Source organism: Rhamphochromis longiceps, linkage group LG2, assembly GCF_057381845.1.
Source record: "Rhamphochromis longiceps isolate RC_006_pf linkage group LG2, R_longiceps_female_GT1.1, whole genome shotgun sequence".
Classification (NCBI taxonomy): domain Eukaryota; kingdom Metazoa; phylum Chordata; class Actinopteri; order Cichliformes; family Cichlidae; genus Rhamphochromis; species Rhamphochromis longiceps.
This window is the reverse complement of record NC_140558.1, coordinates 42,104,496-42,119,152: the sequence shown is the minus strand read 5'-3', so window position 1 is coordinate 42,119,152 and position 14,657 is coordinate 42,104,496. Positions and strand designations below refer to the sequence as shown.

At 38.4% G+C, this 14,657-nt stretch overlaps 1 protein-coding gene across 1 annotated transcript; it reads left to right on the top strand.

The window, feature by feature from the left end:
- Positions 1-4,762: 4,762 nt before the first annotated feature.
- Positions 4,763-6,813, top strand: nkx3-2 (NK3 homeobox 2). Its single transcript, XM_085429139.1, has 2 exons — positions 4,763-5,402; positions 6,097-6,813. Exons 1-2 carry the CDS (start codon positions 5,030-5,032, stop codon positions 6,519-6,521), a joined length of 798 nt encoding a protein of 265 aa, XP_085285265.1. The 5' UTR covers positions 4,763-5,029; the 3' UTR covers positions 6,522-6,813.
- Positions 6,814-14,657: the final 7,844 nt, after the last annotated feature.

Below are 14,657 nucleotides of genomic sequence, written 5' to 3'. Positions count from 1 at the left end.
CAATGTAGAAAAAAACAGACTGAATATACCTTTTCCAGGCATGGTCATCTCATGTTTTTAACGTTAGCATTTTCTAAGGTAGGCAGTTTCTTATTTTCACCAGCAGAGGGGGCCATCCTGTGCCAAAAGCAGCCCTTTAAGGTTAATGTTGACCGTGAACAGATAAAGCGTGGGGTGTTGGCAAAGAGTGAAACGTCTTTTAAATGCAAAATTGAATTTTTTTTGTTTGTTTTTTAATTGGTTTGATCTTTTTTCACATGTTATCCAAAAACATAATTTTAAAAAAATCTATTAATTATTTAAGTATTAAAGCAAAACACCAAGAAAATTGACAAGTTTCAGCTTCTCAAATGCGATGATTGGTTGTCTTTCTGATTTAAACTAAATAGTTTTGAGTTTTGAATTGCTGGCTGGACGAAAAGAAGCAGCATACTGTTCTTATCTTTGTCTCAGAGTACATGTACCTCGTTTTTTGGCTTATTCCCCCTGTTTTTAAGTGCAAATGGCCAAAAGTTGTTGTTTTTTTCACTTATGAAATTCACAATCCTCCTATATGCTTTGGTAAATAAAATACATTTTGCCTAACGTTGTTCACAGTTTTACACATAATACCCCAGTTCATGCTAAAAAAAAAGTACAGTAAAAATCATTTTCTGTATCTATAGATGGGAGTTTTTCAGTTCTTTTTCAGTTTTAAGGTGCAAATACAAACAATGTTAGGTGACATTTTTTATTTTACTCTAAAATTTCAGGGTTAAACATAAGAATTTAATCCAATCTGACATGTTTCACTCAGTTTCTGTCATTTGTATTGGAAGCATAATGGTGGAGCAGTTAGCATTGTCACCTGACAGTAAGAAGGTTCTGGGTTTGAACTTCCCTGGGGTCTTTGTTCTCCTTGAGCGTTTTGGTTTCTCTGGTTTCCTGCCACAACCCGAATGCGTGCTTGTCAGGTTAATCTGTGATTATGAGTTTGCCTTAGGTGCAGGTGTTGAAACATGCATGAACAAAAAAAGATTAAAGTGGTTAGCCTGAGTAGAAAAGTGCTCATACAAATGCCAGTCCATATTCAAGTGCATGAATAATTAATAATCAAAAGTACATAAATTAATTGAATGTGTACCTCTAAAATCAAGTTTATACCTTATTTTATTATAGAAACCACAGAAAAGACTGGTCTCCACAAGCTGTGAAGAGTACAAAGGTATTACCTTAGACGGGTACCACCATATTGTCCTATTAAGATATCTAAGGATACAACAAGACAATAACGTCTTTTATTTTAGGAGGACGAAGATGTTTAGAGTGTTGTCATTTAGGGAAAAATCTATTATCTATCAAGTCTATTAAAATATTATATTTATATTAGAAACTATTAAAATGCTATAACTGTGTCATATGGTTATATCTCCAGCAAAATAATTAGGTAAGTAATTCATTTTCCAAGTATTGTATTTAAATACAGTTATTGGGGACAACTACGTTATCTGGGTATTTTATGATACATATTATTTTATTAACAAAACAAGAGATTAGAAAAACAAAACGAAACTAAAAACGACTTAATCATAAAATAAGAGGGTTACATAAGAACGTTACAGAATAAACTACGGAGAAAGATTTGTACTGAAATATTGTTGTAATCGATTAGAAAATATGACGCTAATGGGATTATTCTGTATATCATTCATTAAAAAAGTGCTCTAATCGGCATTTACCGGTAATAACGTAACATTTCATCATCACGGCCTGAAATGGCTGTTTTTAGGAGTCCATCACACTTGAAAGAAAAAGGTATAAAGAAAAGAGAAACGATAATAAGAAAATAATTTTCTGATCGTTCCTTTCGATGATTTATGGCACATTTTCAAGACTAAATGTAGCAAAGGGTGTTGAATGCTGGGGAAAGGGCCTAATTTACCTAAAATTGTTATGAGGTATTGATTCCAGTTGTTCAAATGATCGTCCCTTTTTTGTGAGTCAAATCAGCTGTTTACATTTCCTGCCACTTACAGCTACGTGCCGCTTATTGCTGTTTCCCGCAGCGTGGTTACCAAAAACACAGAGTAACCCGCGGAGCTCTGCTCGACATCACAGTGATAGGCTGCACACTGGCTGACTCTGCTGGAGAATTGGCAGACTTTTCTATTTATTTTCCATTTTTCCCAGGATGAAGCGCAGTGTACGGGTCAACGAGGCTTGTGTAGGACTAAAGAAAACCGTGTGGTATGAGAAAGAGGGAGAGAGAGAAAGTTTCTACAATACAAGAGATTTTTGAAGTGTGTGATATACCACTCTGTGTGTTGTTGGCCTTGGGTGGAATGAGCAGTTTCTAAAAGAACAAGGGCAGAGTGTGTGAAAATATCCAGATGTGTCGGCGGTTTTGTGCTTTTCCTTTTTTCCAGTTGTGTTTTCATTGCTTGCGGTGATGCAGACTTTCATCCGCAAGGTCACATCCAGGCCTGAGACAATGCCACTTAATTTCATTCAATTCATTTTCACGGGGCAGGGACATGCGGTTGCACCGAGTGATTTTTAAAAGAAACTTCAGACGTGCGGCTTCCCATGTCGTTGAATTTTTTGGGGAGAGTAACTTCTTGTGGAGATGTGTTCACTGAAAAAAAGCAAAGCGTGTTTTTAACTTTTCCAATGGCTGGGATGACCCCAAAGACACCAGATGTCAAAATGTTAAGAGGTATTTTCACTGACCACTAGATGGTATAATATATGCACGCAACAGGGTTTGGACCAGATGACAGCAGCACTGATTAACTCCACTCAGCTGGGGCGAATTTTCACACTTTTTCTACCTGTTATTCACAGGATGCTGGGTTCGTTTAGCAGAGTTGTGGGTGTATTACACAGCCGCACCAGCTGCTTTCAGGATGCACAAAAAAGGCGCTCGCAAGAAAGGGCATATTTAGATTTATCATCCAGCTCAGCATTTAAAGCTAATATTTATTCAGGTCCTCTGATTTTTCAGAACAGAAAATATGTCCAAAAAGCATCTGGATCGAGAACACTGACTGAAACTTGAGCTTTTCTTGATCTTGATTTCACAGTTCAAGATTATTTGAACGAAACTTTTCATCTGGTATTTTTTCAAATAATCGATTCTGCGTTTAACTGTAGATTAAAGCCGGCAGCGAAAGTCAAGCGCAGAAAATGAAATGAGGCTCAAAAGCGCAAAGGAAACAAAATATAAATATGTAGTAAAATTAGGAAAAAAGTTTAACAGGTATTCGTGCTATAATAATAATAATAATAATAATAATAATAATAATAATACGTTTTGTCCCTGTTTATCTTAATTGACACGATTTCTTACCAGCATTGATAAGAATAAACTGAATTAAACGCGTCAAACAGTTCCATAGACAAATATGTCTTAAAAGCAAAGGTTTTAATACCTTTTCATTAGGATCGTGTGAGGTGTCTAGGTCATCTAAAAAGTTCTTTTTAATCCTAATAACTATGTTATGTCCATGTTATCCTCTGACCTGTGCGTTAAGACGACGACGAGGTCATTATGTTTACTATTTAATCCAAGTTAGTGGTAAATAAAAACAGCAGAAAAGCGCTGAGATCCGGTTTTTTAGGCGAGCGACGTGTAAAACGCCACAAAGGTCAAGATCCGGACCTGCAGCTCAGATGGTTGTCCACTTAAACTTTGGGACAGGGTGGACTATCACACTTTATACCCAGCACCATAGTAGTGCCTAAAAGTGGTCATACATTCAGTATATCTGATATTTAGAGCGTTTCAACAAAACTTGGCTTAAAAAAAGGCAAACGTTCATTTTACGCAAAAAATAATTATCCGCAAAAAAGGCGATTTTTAAAAGAGTCACGTGTTATTTTAAATGGAAGTAAAATCAGTTTTGATTCTTATTCATCAGGGAAAAAGGAATTCATTGTTTAAAGGGCGTTGAACTGAAATCTGTAAAAACAGCCTCTACTGAATCTAATAAGACTTCAGAAATGTGGTGCCTTTTATTTTTTACTCGTAGTCTATTTATATAGTTGAAGAAGTTTGCGGATATGCTGAGGTTTTAACGATTCAACATCCTGGGTGTAAAGAAGGCGATACATTGTGTTAACTTAATTAAAGGTAGACGGCGCGAATAGCCTGTCACTCGCTGGTCAACCCTGAAGGCAACAACCATCACATAACGCGCGGGACGCACAGGATTCCCAGACAGATCTGAGGGTTGATGAAGGGTTAAGGTTTTTTTAATGATTACATTTCCTACAAATTCAGTCCTGATGGTGCATTTAAGTGATTTGAGGAAAACCGGAGACAATGCTTTCTACTATACAGTTCTGAATGATGTTGCTGGTGAATTCTACTATCTTGTGATCTCGGACATTTGCGCATGCCATCCTCGTTTTTCTTACTGCAGGATTAAAAAAAAAAAACAAACTTTAGCAACGCAAGGAAATCTGGTCTTTTGCTAAATTAACCATACGTTTTTTTACATAATAAAACATTACCAAAAAGCAATCCTATACACAGGAGTCATACATGCACAAAGACTGTCCTTTTGTTTTGGATGAAGTTTCGGTTAAAATAAATGCGTTGGTTGACATTTGCTTCTCAAGCTCTGACCAAAGAAAGTTTTTTCTTCCCCCAGCTGGTTAAAAGCAGCATGACGTCGTTTACAGTGGCCAATCATAAAACGACTTTCCTCTTCTCTAGGCCAATCGGACGCGAAAAGGCTGCCTGTCAGTCACAGGTGAGGGCGTATGGTGAAAATATTGGGTGAAAAGAGCTGGAGATTGTAGTGAGCCCGGGTTGATGGTAGAGCTATGCAGCGGAGCAGCATCGCTTCTGCGGATGTAGCAGAAACTTTTTACGGCTTCTCCCGAGGGATGCGACTAGAAACCAACACTGGAGGGGCAAAGTTAAGAGCCAGCAGCGATCGACGGAGGGAGTAAAATAAAATGTGGATGAACTGACAGTTACTCCACTATCTGGGCCGGGTAATTACTGAACCTGAAGTCAGAGCAATCTTCGCTTCTTTGAAAAATGGCCGTTCGTGGCAACTCACTGATGCCTTTCTCAATCCAAGCCATCCTGAACAAAAAAGACGACAGTCGACACTTGCCAGATTTGGACATGTGCTTCTCAAAGACTGCCTGCTGGAAAATATTCGGAGAGATGGACGGCGGATCCAGGAGAAACGAGAGTGAAGCTTGTGAGCCGACCGACCAGAAGAGCTACGACTCGGATTCGGGACTCAGTGAGGACAACGACAGCAAGACTCCAGCCCCATGTAAATCGGAGAAAGACGGAGACCCTGCGTCGGATGTGCCGGAGGAAAGCCTGCAAGAGGAGACGGACCACGAGTCTGCAGCTGCGGAAAACTCCAAGAGTGACACGGAGCCCGGTAATGGCACGGGTAAGTAGGCCAGAAAGATCAGAATAACTATAACTCAGGGGGGAAAGCGTGACTGGTTTAAGTACAACAATAAGACTCCGCAAAACTCTTCGCTTTAATACAGAGTTCAGTCTGAAAGAGCCAAGTGCTCTTTTAATTTAGATGTTTACACTGCTGTTACAGCTGTGTGGAATCACAAGAAGAGCTGCCAGGTGTTATTGCAGGGCATAGGCCCTATTTTCAAAACTTCTTCACATCCTGATAGCTTTTATGCACAAAGTCCTCTCGTTACGCATGAGTATATATGCATTCCTGGCTTAATTTTAGACTTTGTCACGATAACGTTGATGATTTGACACGTTTATGTTTTGACTGATGGTATAATCGACCAGCAACACACGGCTGGTTTAATGTCAGGAGTAATGATCTGAAATGAAATAATTTTAAATGAGGCCTAAATGAAAATCGAACTTTTTTTTAATCTAAAATAAAAAAGAAAGGTAAACGCAGTTTGTTTTTAATAAAAAGTGAAAATAAACATACCTTCGTATAAGTTTGCACATTTCTCTAAGTTTAATTTTTCGCCTTTTCGTTTCACTGATTCAAAACTCAAAGCAACCATGAAATAATCGACAAGTATGAACGTAATGCCCCGAAATGTGAGACAAATAAGAGATTCAAATGCATCGTCCATCTGTGTGCCCTCCTCTTCCAGATTCCAGCAACCTGGACGAGAAGAGTCTGGATCAACCTAAACAGCGGAAAAAGCGCTCCAGAGCTGCCTTCTCTCACGCACAGGTCTTCGAGCTGGAGCGCCGTTTCAACCACCAGCGGTACCTTTCCGGGCCGGAGCGGGCGGACCTGGCGGCCTCCCTGAAGCTCACAGAGACTCAGGTGAAGATCTGGTTCCAGAACCGCCGGTACAAGACGAAACGCCGCCAGATGGCCGCCGATCTGATGGCTTCGACCCCAGCAGCCAAGAAGGTGGCAGTGAAAGTTTTGGTGCGGGACGACCAGAGACAGTACAGCCCGGGAGAGATCTTACGGCCCCCGCTGCTCTCCCTACAACCGTCCTACTATTACCCCTACGCCTACTGCCTCCCTGCATGGACGCTCTCTGCGTGTGCGGGGAACCAGTGAAAACTCGGTGACTGTATTTATTCATTTTTATTATTTTTGCTCCCAGGAAGCCCAAATAGCTTTACTTCTGACAAGAGGAAGAGGTCCGAGGGGACTGCTCAACGTCTCTGATTGAATTTCCTCACCATGTTGTCCAGGCAAGACAGCAAAAACTTTTCATGGCTTTTCACATCCTGAAATACTTTAAAGCGACTCCTTCATGTATGTAGTAAGGTTTACCCCCTCCAGGGACCCGTTAAAGAAACAGTTTCTCATGGTTTAGACCCTAAAATCATAAGCGGAGAGACAGGACCTCCTAAACATGTCACTATGCTATCCTCTGAGGAGTGACACAGCAATAATATTAAAGTATTTGTGTCTTTGCTTGGACTCCCTCAAGGACTTCCGAAGCCCCCGGAACCTGTTTTGGAAACCGGAGGCCTGAGCAGACTGAAAATGTCACCTTAATGTCGATTTATATTTTACATGCGCCTTCCTACCTCTGCAGTGATTGGAAATAGGCATATTCCATTAACTTCTCAAACAGCTGTCTCTGTTGCAGGTTGTGTATTTTTTTCTCTTGCTGTGTTTGTAAAGGTAAGATAATTCAGCACTTTTGAGCATATACGTTACTTTATTTCAATGCATTATAGTGTGGTTCGCTGTTAGACTGAAAAGAGGCGGTTTGTTGAGTTACTGGCCTATAGCAGGAAGCAGGCTAAAACAAGCCGACCTCCTATTAAAATGTACATGTTTTATTTGTGTTAAGTGACTGTTTAGATCGAAAAACATTAAAACATATCAGGCATTACTTTCATTTGGGATGCAATTTTATTTTTTAAGGGTTACGTTTAGTATTGGAACATTAAATATAAATATCCACAAAGCAATCAAACTTTTTTACCAATAATTAAAACAATTTAACCCCTTTTTGTCCGACAAATACAAATAGGCTCTCTTTCTCTCTTTTTAACTTAATGGCCAAAATGCACCCCCCCCCCCCCCCCCCCCACTGAATTATTGTTGATATTAATTATAAGCTTTTCTAGAAATTTCAGAATAGTTACAGGTCCAGGTACAATGCTGTACCGCGCCCCTCCTTTTTGTGTTTTATTTTGTTTTGGTTTTTTATCATCAAAAGTCCTCTCGAAGCTTAACAATAATCATAAATTGTCGTTAAATCGGATTAACGTGGATCTTAACTTATACCAATAATTACATTAATTAATTGAAAAGGTGACTTTTCTGTGCTTTGAGATCTGAACGATTGAAACTCGGATAATATCCTACTAAATCAACAGTGGACACACACACGTACACAAACACACACACACAGACGCAGTAAACCAAAAATTAAATATAGTTGTTTAAAAAAAAATCTAGTCTATTTAATTTCAATTAAATTATTATTTATACACCTACCACTGTAAACATTATTGTGCTTAAATTTTGTGTCTCGTTTCACTTTCCTTCTGTTTACTATGGTGTTACTGTCAGACACTGAGACCCCGTCAGCTGGGCCACTATGGCTTTCTTCCTAAACACACCTGTCAGACAGTGATGAATGGCTGTGTAATTCCCGGACAGGGCAAACTGACAGCTACCTTTAGGGCCGTATGTCAGCACGAGGAGAGGAGTATTCTGGGGTTAAGGAGGCCGATGTCACTGCTGTCAGAGAATAAAAAGGGGGTTCTCATTTGCTACTTTTAGCAGATGGAAGACAATATCTTAAAAGAAAAAAAATGAAACAAAACACGAAGCTTCGCTAACTTCCGGCTGAATGGTGCAACTGAAATATGAGGGGGTCGTACAAGCTGTTATTTTGTATCCAATAACGGCCTAAGTGTTAAGTCAGGGTCAACAGGGAGCTGTCGTACATTAAACATCCATCTCTTACCTTTCAAAATACTTCCATTACTTACGGACCCTAACGCAGCCATCAGGGGGTGTATCATGAGGTGTTGGCTGTTGGACAGGAAGATCAGCGTGAATGATTAAAGATACACTGAACATCCAAGTTATCGCGTGGGACACATGGACGCGAAAAGGAATCAAGACCGTCAACCCTGCAGACTCCGTTTATTGGGACACAAGTTACAATTGCAATGCGTTTTACGCACGGACAAATGGGTATATGTAGTGTCTCAGTTGATCAATGCACCATTCTTTTTCACCCTATATAGTAAGACATGCCCACTCACGAAAGGCGCCTGTATGTCCTCAAATCTAATCTACTTGATGCAGGTATACTTGTCACCTAGGCCATCGCCAGGAGCAGTGATGATGCTCATTGGCTCCTTTGGAGCTTGAAGGACAGAGAGGGATATTGGGGAGTGGACCGTCCCACATTGCTTCCTTTCCTACCTGCATGTGGAGATATCTGATATAGAGGGACATATCGCGGCTCTATTTCCTTTTAACCTCAGCGACTTGAAATGCAAACACCCCCATCGGTGTACATTACACCCATTCCAACTACTCCCCGTTATTTCCCCATAGCTGATGCTTCGTACGTTGCAATATTATTGTTTTGTTTTTGTAGTATTGCAGTTAAGATTTGACTTTTACAGCAAATATTCTCTACAGTTTCCCCTAAACAAACAAATGTATTAATATGTTAAAATCAGAATTTAAATTTTATTTAGATTTTACGCACAAGCAGCAGCTTCTCTTCTTTAAAAGGTTATCGTGAAAAAGTAATATCTTTGACTACAACAAAGGAGATGTAGTTTCGAATGCTTAATCGAATATTCTTCTGGGAAAGCAGGACTTCGGATTATGACCAAGATAAGTCCAAACCAGCCACTTTATTTAATCTATTTTTGGTCGTTCTGTGAAAAATAATTTCCTTTTTTTTCTCCAAACCTGGCTTTAATTGATCTGGAAGTCACGGAAAATTCCATCGTCTTTCTAGATTTTTGTACAGAGCAAAAATAAATTAGATTTTCACAGGAACGCCGCACCTATTATTATATACTGAGTTACAGTACCGATGACAGAAAACTGACATGTTTCCATCTTATAAAGGATCAGTAAAAGATCATCAAAGGGTGGATTTAAGTTTGTGATTATGAACACTTATCCCATATTACCCAATCTAACTTTAGTCTGCTTTTGAGTTTTTTTCCGCGTGAAGTACAGAAGGAAGAAAAAGTAAACGGGATAATAAAATCCCCCTGTGTATTCTCAAAGTCACTTAGCGAATCGTTGAATGTTTAAATCTCACCATAACACGCGATTTCAACAATCACCTTTGTCAAATCTTATTTCCCCCGTGAAACAAGTCAAACTGTGAACAATCAGTCACGGCTTCATTTACTTCAAGATATTTTTACCATCGTATACGAGAACATTATATAACGGTTATCAGCAGGGATATTTAATCTGCCTATGTGTGTGTGTCTGTGTGATTTAAAATAATAATATACTCTCATATTGGATTTGGATTAAAAAAAAAAAATTAATTAGAGGACCCCCCCCCCCCCCTTTTTATTACAACTATTTTTTTTTGTTTTTTATTCTTTTTCATACAAAGAAAAACTGGAAAAATGTCTCAAACCACACAATTCCAGGCACTCAACGTAGCGCTTTGAACAACCACCTTTCCCGAGTGCCCGAACTTGGATATTTTAAGCTGTTTTTCCGGTCACAATTCTTTCCATTTGTCTTTTTTCACCGATGGTTCGAGGGACACCAAGTAGCGTTCTCATTATTATTATTATTATGATTATTATTATAATTTGCATGTTGAATAGTGCTTTAACAGTTATTATTTTTGCATGAACTTTAATCCCCATGTTTTAAGGACTAACGCTGCAACATTATATTCAACATGGCAGTTTTGTGACACCAGATTTTTCACGACATTGATGATTTTACCACATAATGATCACAAGCCAGCAATCACCGGAAATTTCCAAAGACATACTGATCTTTGTATTTCCGTGTTTTTAAGCATTTGAAGAGTCGAGCTTTAATCCTGACATACAAAAGATCCGAGACCTTCTTGGAGCACATTCACTCTGCAACTTTAAATTCTTTGCAGATCAAACACACAGCAGACTGAACTTGCAATGCAAAATAAACAGTGAAATTCAAAGTAGCTCTCTGGATGTTTTTTTTTCAAACTGCTGTTTCTTCGCCGTCCTCAAATTGTGCTTCTCTTCTTACAAAACCCTTTTTAAAAAAACAAAACAAAAAACCAAAACAATTAGACAATATTTTTCTCTGTAGCTTTCTGTCTCACCAAGGAATCTGTCAATCACACCCTTATAAGGACTTTGGGATATACCGAGCTGCCATTCACTGCCACTTGCTTCAAAGTGGCTCAGGTGCAGATTCCTCGTTATCCCCTATTCCCAGTGCCATCCTTCCCCTGCACTGAAAAGGCAATGTGACATTTTCAAGAAAACATACAAAAACAGTTGATAGAAGATGTAAGTTGTGACAAAGACCAATCACATGAAATGTTTTCTTTTTCTTCCATACAGTAAATGGAACTTGCTCGTTTATATTAAGTTACACTGTGCGCATCTAGCTCCAGCAGTCGTGGGGGAAAAAACAAAAAACTATGCAGTGAGATATCTGGGACATAGCTGTAATTCCATAGTTTGTAGATTATAGGTTTCAATGGTAAAGTTGTAGGCTATAAAATATTTTGTGTGTCTCCCCATGGTTGACAGATTCAGCTTTAATATCCAGACAATAGTTTAAGACATTCTTGTAATTTCTGTTTATTTTGTTGAGTAAGTAATGGTGCATATTTGTAAACTGAATAAAAAAAAAGTTAGGAATGAAGCCTAAAGCGTTCATGTAAAACATGAATGAATCATATTTCTTTTAATGCCTAACAGAATTACTATTTTCTTGTTTTTTTTTTCAGTGTCAACAATTGGAGTAAAGATATAATTTATATTTAACTGGTAAAAAATTCAAATAGTGTAATGTTAAAAAAAAGACATATTTGTCTATCTATGAAGAGCAGACTGCTGAAATGTAGTTATTAATACAGATATTTAACACGTGGTGCACAAAAGTGTTTATCATCAAAAACAAAATAATACATATTGAAAAGAAAAGCGAGTAAGGTGGTTCTATAACTTTAAATAGTTCTTTCGAGCCTTTGTACCGTTACAGCTGTTATAATTAGTCATCACAATCTGCACTCCAAGAATCCCCTTTACCGTCTGAATGTGAGATGTGATCAGGCATTAAATGGCAACTTCATGAAAAGTCTGTTCTAAATCTTTTGTGGTAGAGATGATATAGATATTGGTTTATAGCCAACACTTTATTTACCCCATTAAAACTAATATTATTGTGCTCAATAGACCAATCTCTGCTATTTTGTTTGTTTGAAGTGTAGGTCTTTATCAGTACTCAGTCAATGGGGATTTCCAGACAATGCATAAAGTACACACAGATATGAATGAAGAGACGCTTCAGCTTAGTGGTGGAAGTACTGAGACTGACTGAAAGAAGCAATCCAGAACAAAGCTTTTCAGAAGAACTCATTATAAATACAAGGTCTTCATTCAAAACTTGACTTAAGCCTATAATAAGCTGTAAAAGTCAGCATACTCAAAGAATGGCTGCTTTCATGTTACTGTACTGCTAATGTATGATCATTTCAATGAGTGGTTGAGCTGGAGCTTTTTAGGCACCTAGGCCCTTTGACGGTGTGTCGTATTGCATTGTAACATATTTCAAAAGATAATTATATGTTTGTGCACAACATTATTATTAATGATCGAGTTAAAGCAGTGGAACAAATAACCCAATATTTGGAAAGGCAATGTGACATACAAAGAAGCTGACAATGGAAGTACTGAAAGTACATGAAAACAGTACCTTAGCAGAGTATATGGAGCTCTAAATGTCTGGACTCTAATCTTTCATCCGTATAATACAGGCATCTCAGACACAAAATACAGGAGCTCCACACACCTGGTTTTCAAACCTTCTGTTTGTGAGAGGCAATAAATCAGAAGAATTTAACTATAAAGGACAGGGGAGAGCTGAAATGCGTTGTTTATTTTGAACTGTGGTTCAAGCAAAGCTATTCTCACAGAAAAAAAAGAAAAAAATTAGTTGGAAATTCATATTGTAGGTCCCATTTAAATACTGCAGTACCACTTTCTATTTTTAAAAGGAAATAATGTACTTTGTACTCTGCTACATTATTTCAAAAGCATGAATTTCTTCTTCTTATTTACCATTTGACTGAAGTAAAATGACAATAATATGTATATTCTAACATTTGGCAGCTATCTTGAAACACACAGACAACACCTTGAGGCAACTATTGTTGTGAATTGGCACTACATAAATAACATTGAATTGAATCACCAGTAAAATCTGATAAAAATGAATACAGCAACAAAATATAGTTTTAAAAATCATGTTTCCTTTGGAAAATATACTTCTACTACCATATTCACTCTTGCATAATTCTCTCCTTATAATAAACATATTTTACTTTAGGTGTCTTGGGAAGATAATACATTTGCACTTTTACTTAACCTCCTAAGACCCAAACTCTTCCATGACATGCATTTTTCATTTCTCTTTGATATTTGGGCTGATTGGGACCTGAAGAATGTAAAAACAAAGAATTACCAGATTTATTTTTTTTACCTAATTTTTGTTTATAAGAAAAATGAGAGCCACATATGAGCATATACATTTAAAATTTCAATAGAACAGTTGCAATATAAGGTCCTCATAAGTGGATATCAGGCCCTTGCAGAGCAAAATTGAGTATTTTGGTCTACATAACCCAAAATGTGATGTCCACATATGTGGACGCAGGTCCTAGGAGGTTAAGTTGGGTTGCTTCTTTTAGTCACTGATATAATTTTTGCATTCCCAAATCCCCCTCACCTCCTGACTAGTCTTTGTCTCCCCTTGTGCCACTTTGTTTAATCTTTACATACTACTCATAGAAAGTATTTTTTAAGGCTTTACAGCACTCATTTTTGGAGAAAAACACCAGGTTTCACACAATATCATATACTGTTTTACCTAAAATACATTTATAATTTACTATATTTTAATCATCCATCCATCCGTCTTCTTTTTACTGCTCATATGGGTTCAGATTGTGAGGGCAACAGTCTACGCTGAGAAGCCCAAACCTGGCCAGCTTTTCTAGCTTATCCATTATAAAAACCAAGTTGTTCCCAGACAAGCCAAGACATAATTCCTCCAGTGAGTCCTGGGTCTCCTCCTGGTAGGACGTGCCTGAAATGCCTTACCTAGGAAGGGACCGAGAGGCATCTTAATTAGTCAGATGCCTGAACCACCTCAACTGGCTTTTTGCAATATGGAGAAGCAATGGCTCTACTCAGTCCTTCTCAAATGAACGAGCTCCTCGCTGTCACAGGTACTACCCTTCAAAGGAAACTCATTTCTCAACTGATTTATATCAGGAAGCTCTTTCTTTTGATCACCACCCAGAGCTCATGACCACAGGTGAGGGTAGTAACGTAGACTGACCTGAAGCTCTTTCTTCCCCACAACAGATTAGTAAACTGTCCATAACACTGCACTGACTCAGTTCATCTGTCCATTCTCCTCTCACTCATGAACAAGATCCTGAGATACTTAAACTCCGCAACTGGGAGCCAGTGGGAGAAGAAACTTGTCTCAGAGCGGGCACTCTACAGATTTTCTGGCTAAGAAACATGGTCTCAGACTTGTAGGTGCTTACTGTCATTCCCACCACTTCATTCTTGGTCGTAAACCACTCTAGTACAAGCTGAGGTGGTTGATGAAGCCAACAGAATTATAAATATTAAAAAACATAAAAGTTTATGAACAGAATGGGTAAAGGGCAGCCCTCGTGGAGTTCAACACCCACCAGAAATGTGTCTAACTCACTCCTGGAATACAGACCAAACTCATGCTGCAGCTATACAGGTACTGAATGGCACATAACAACAGTCAAGATACTCCATACTCTGAAAACCGCATTGTTCCTGCTGCATCCAAAGTGTGACAAACAGACAATCAGACCTCTCTAATACCCTTCCCGGGAAGGCTCCTGATCTCCCTTTAGTTGAAAGCATACCCTCTCCTTGAACAGGCAAACCACACAACATTGGAGTGACATGGTGGCCTGGAATCAGACTACCAGGACCATTGCACCTAACTGTT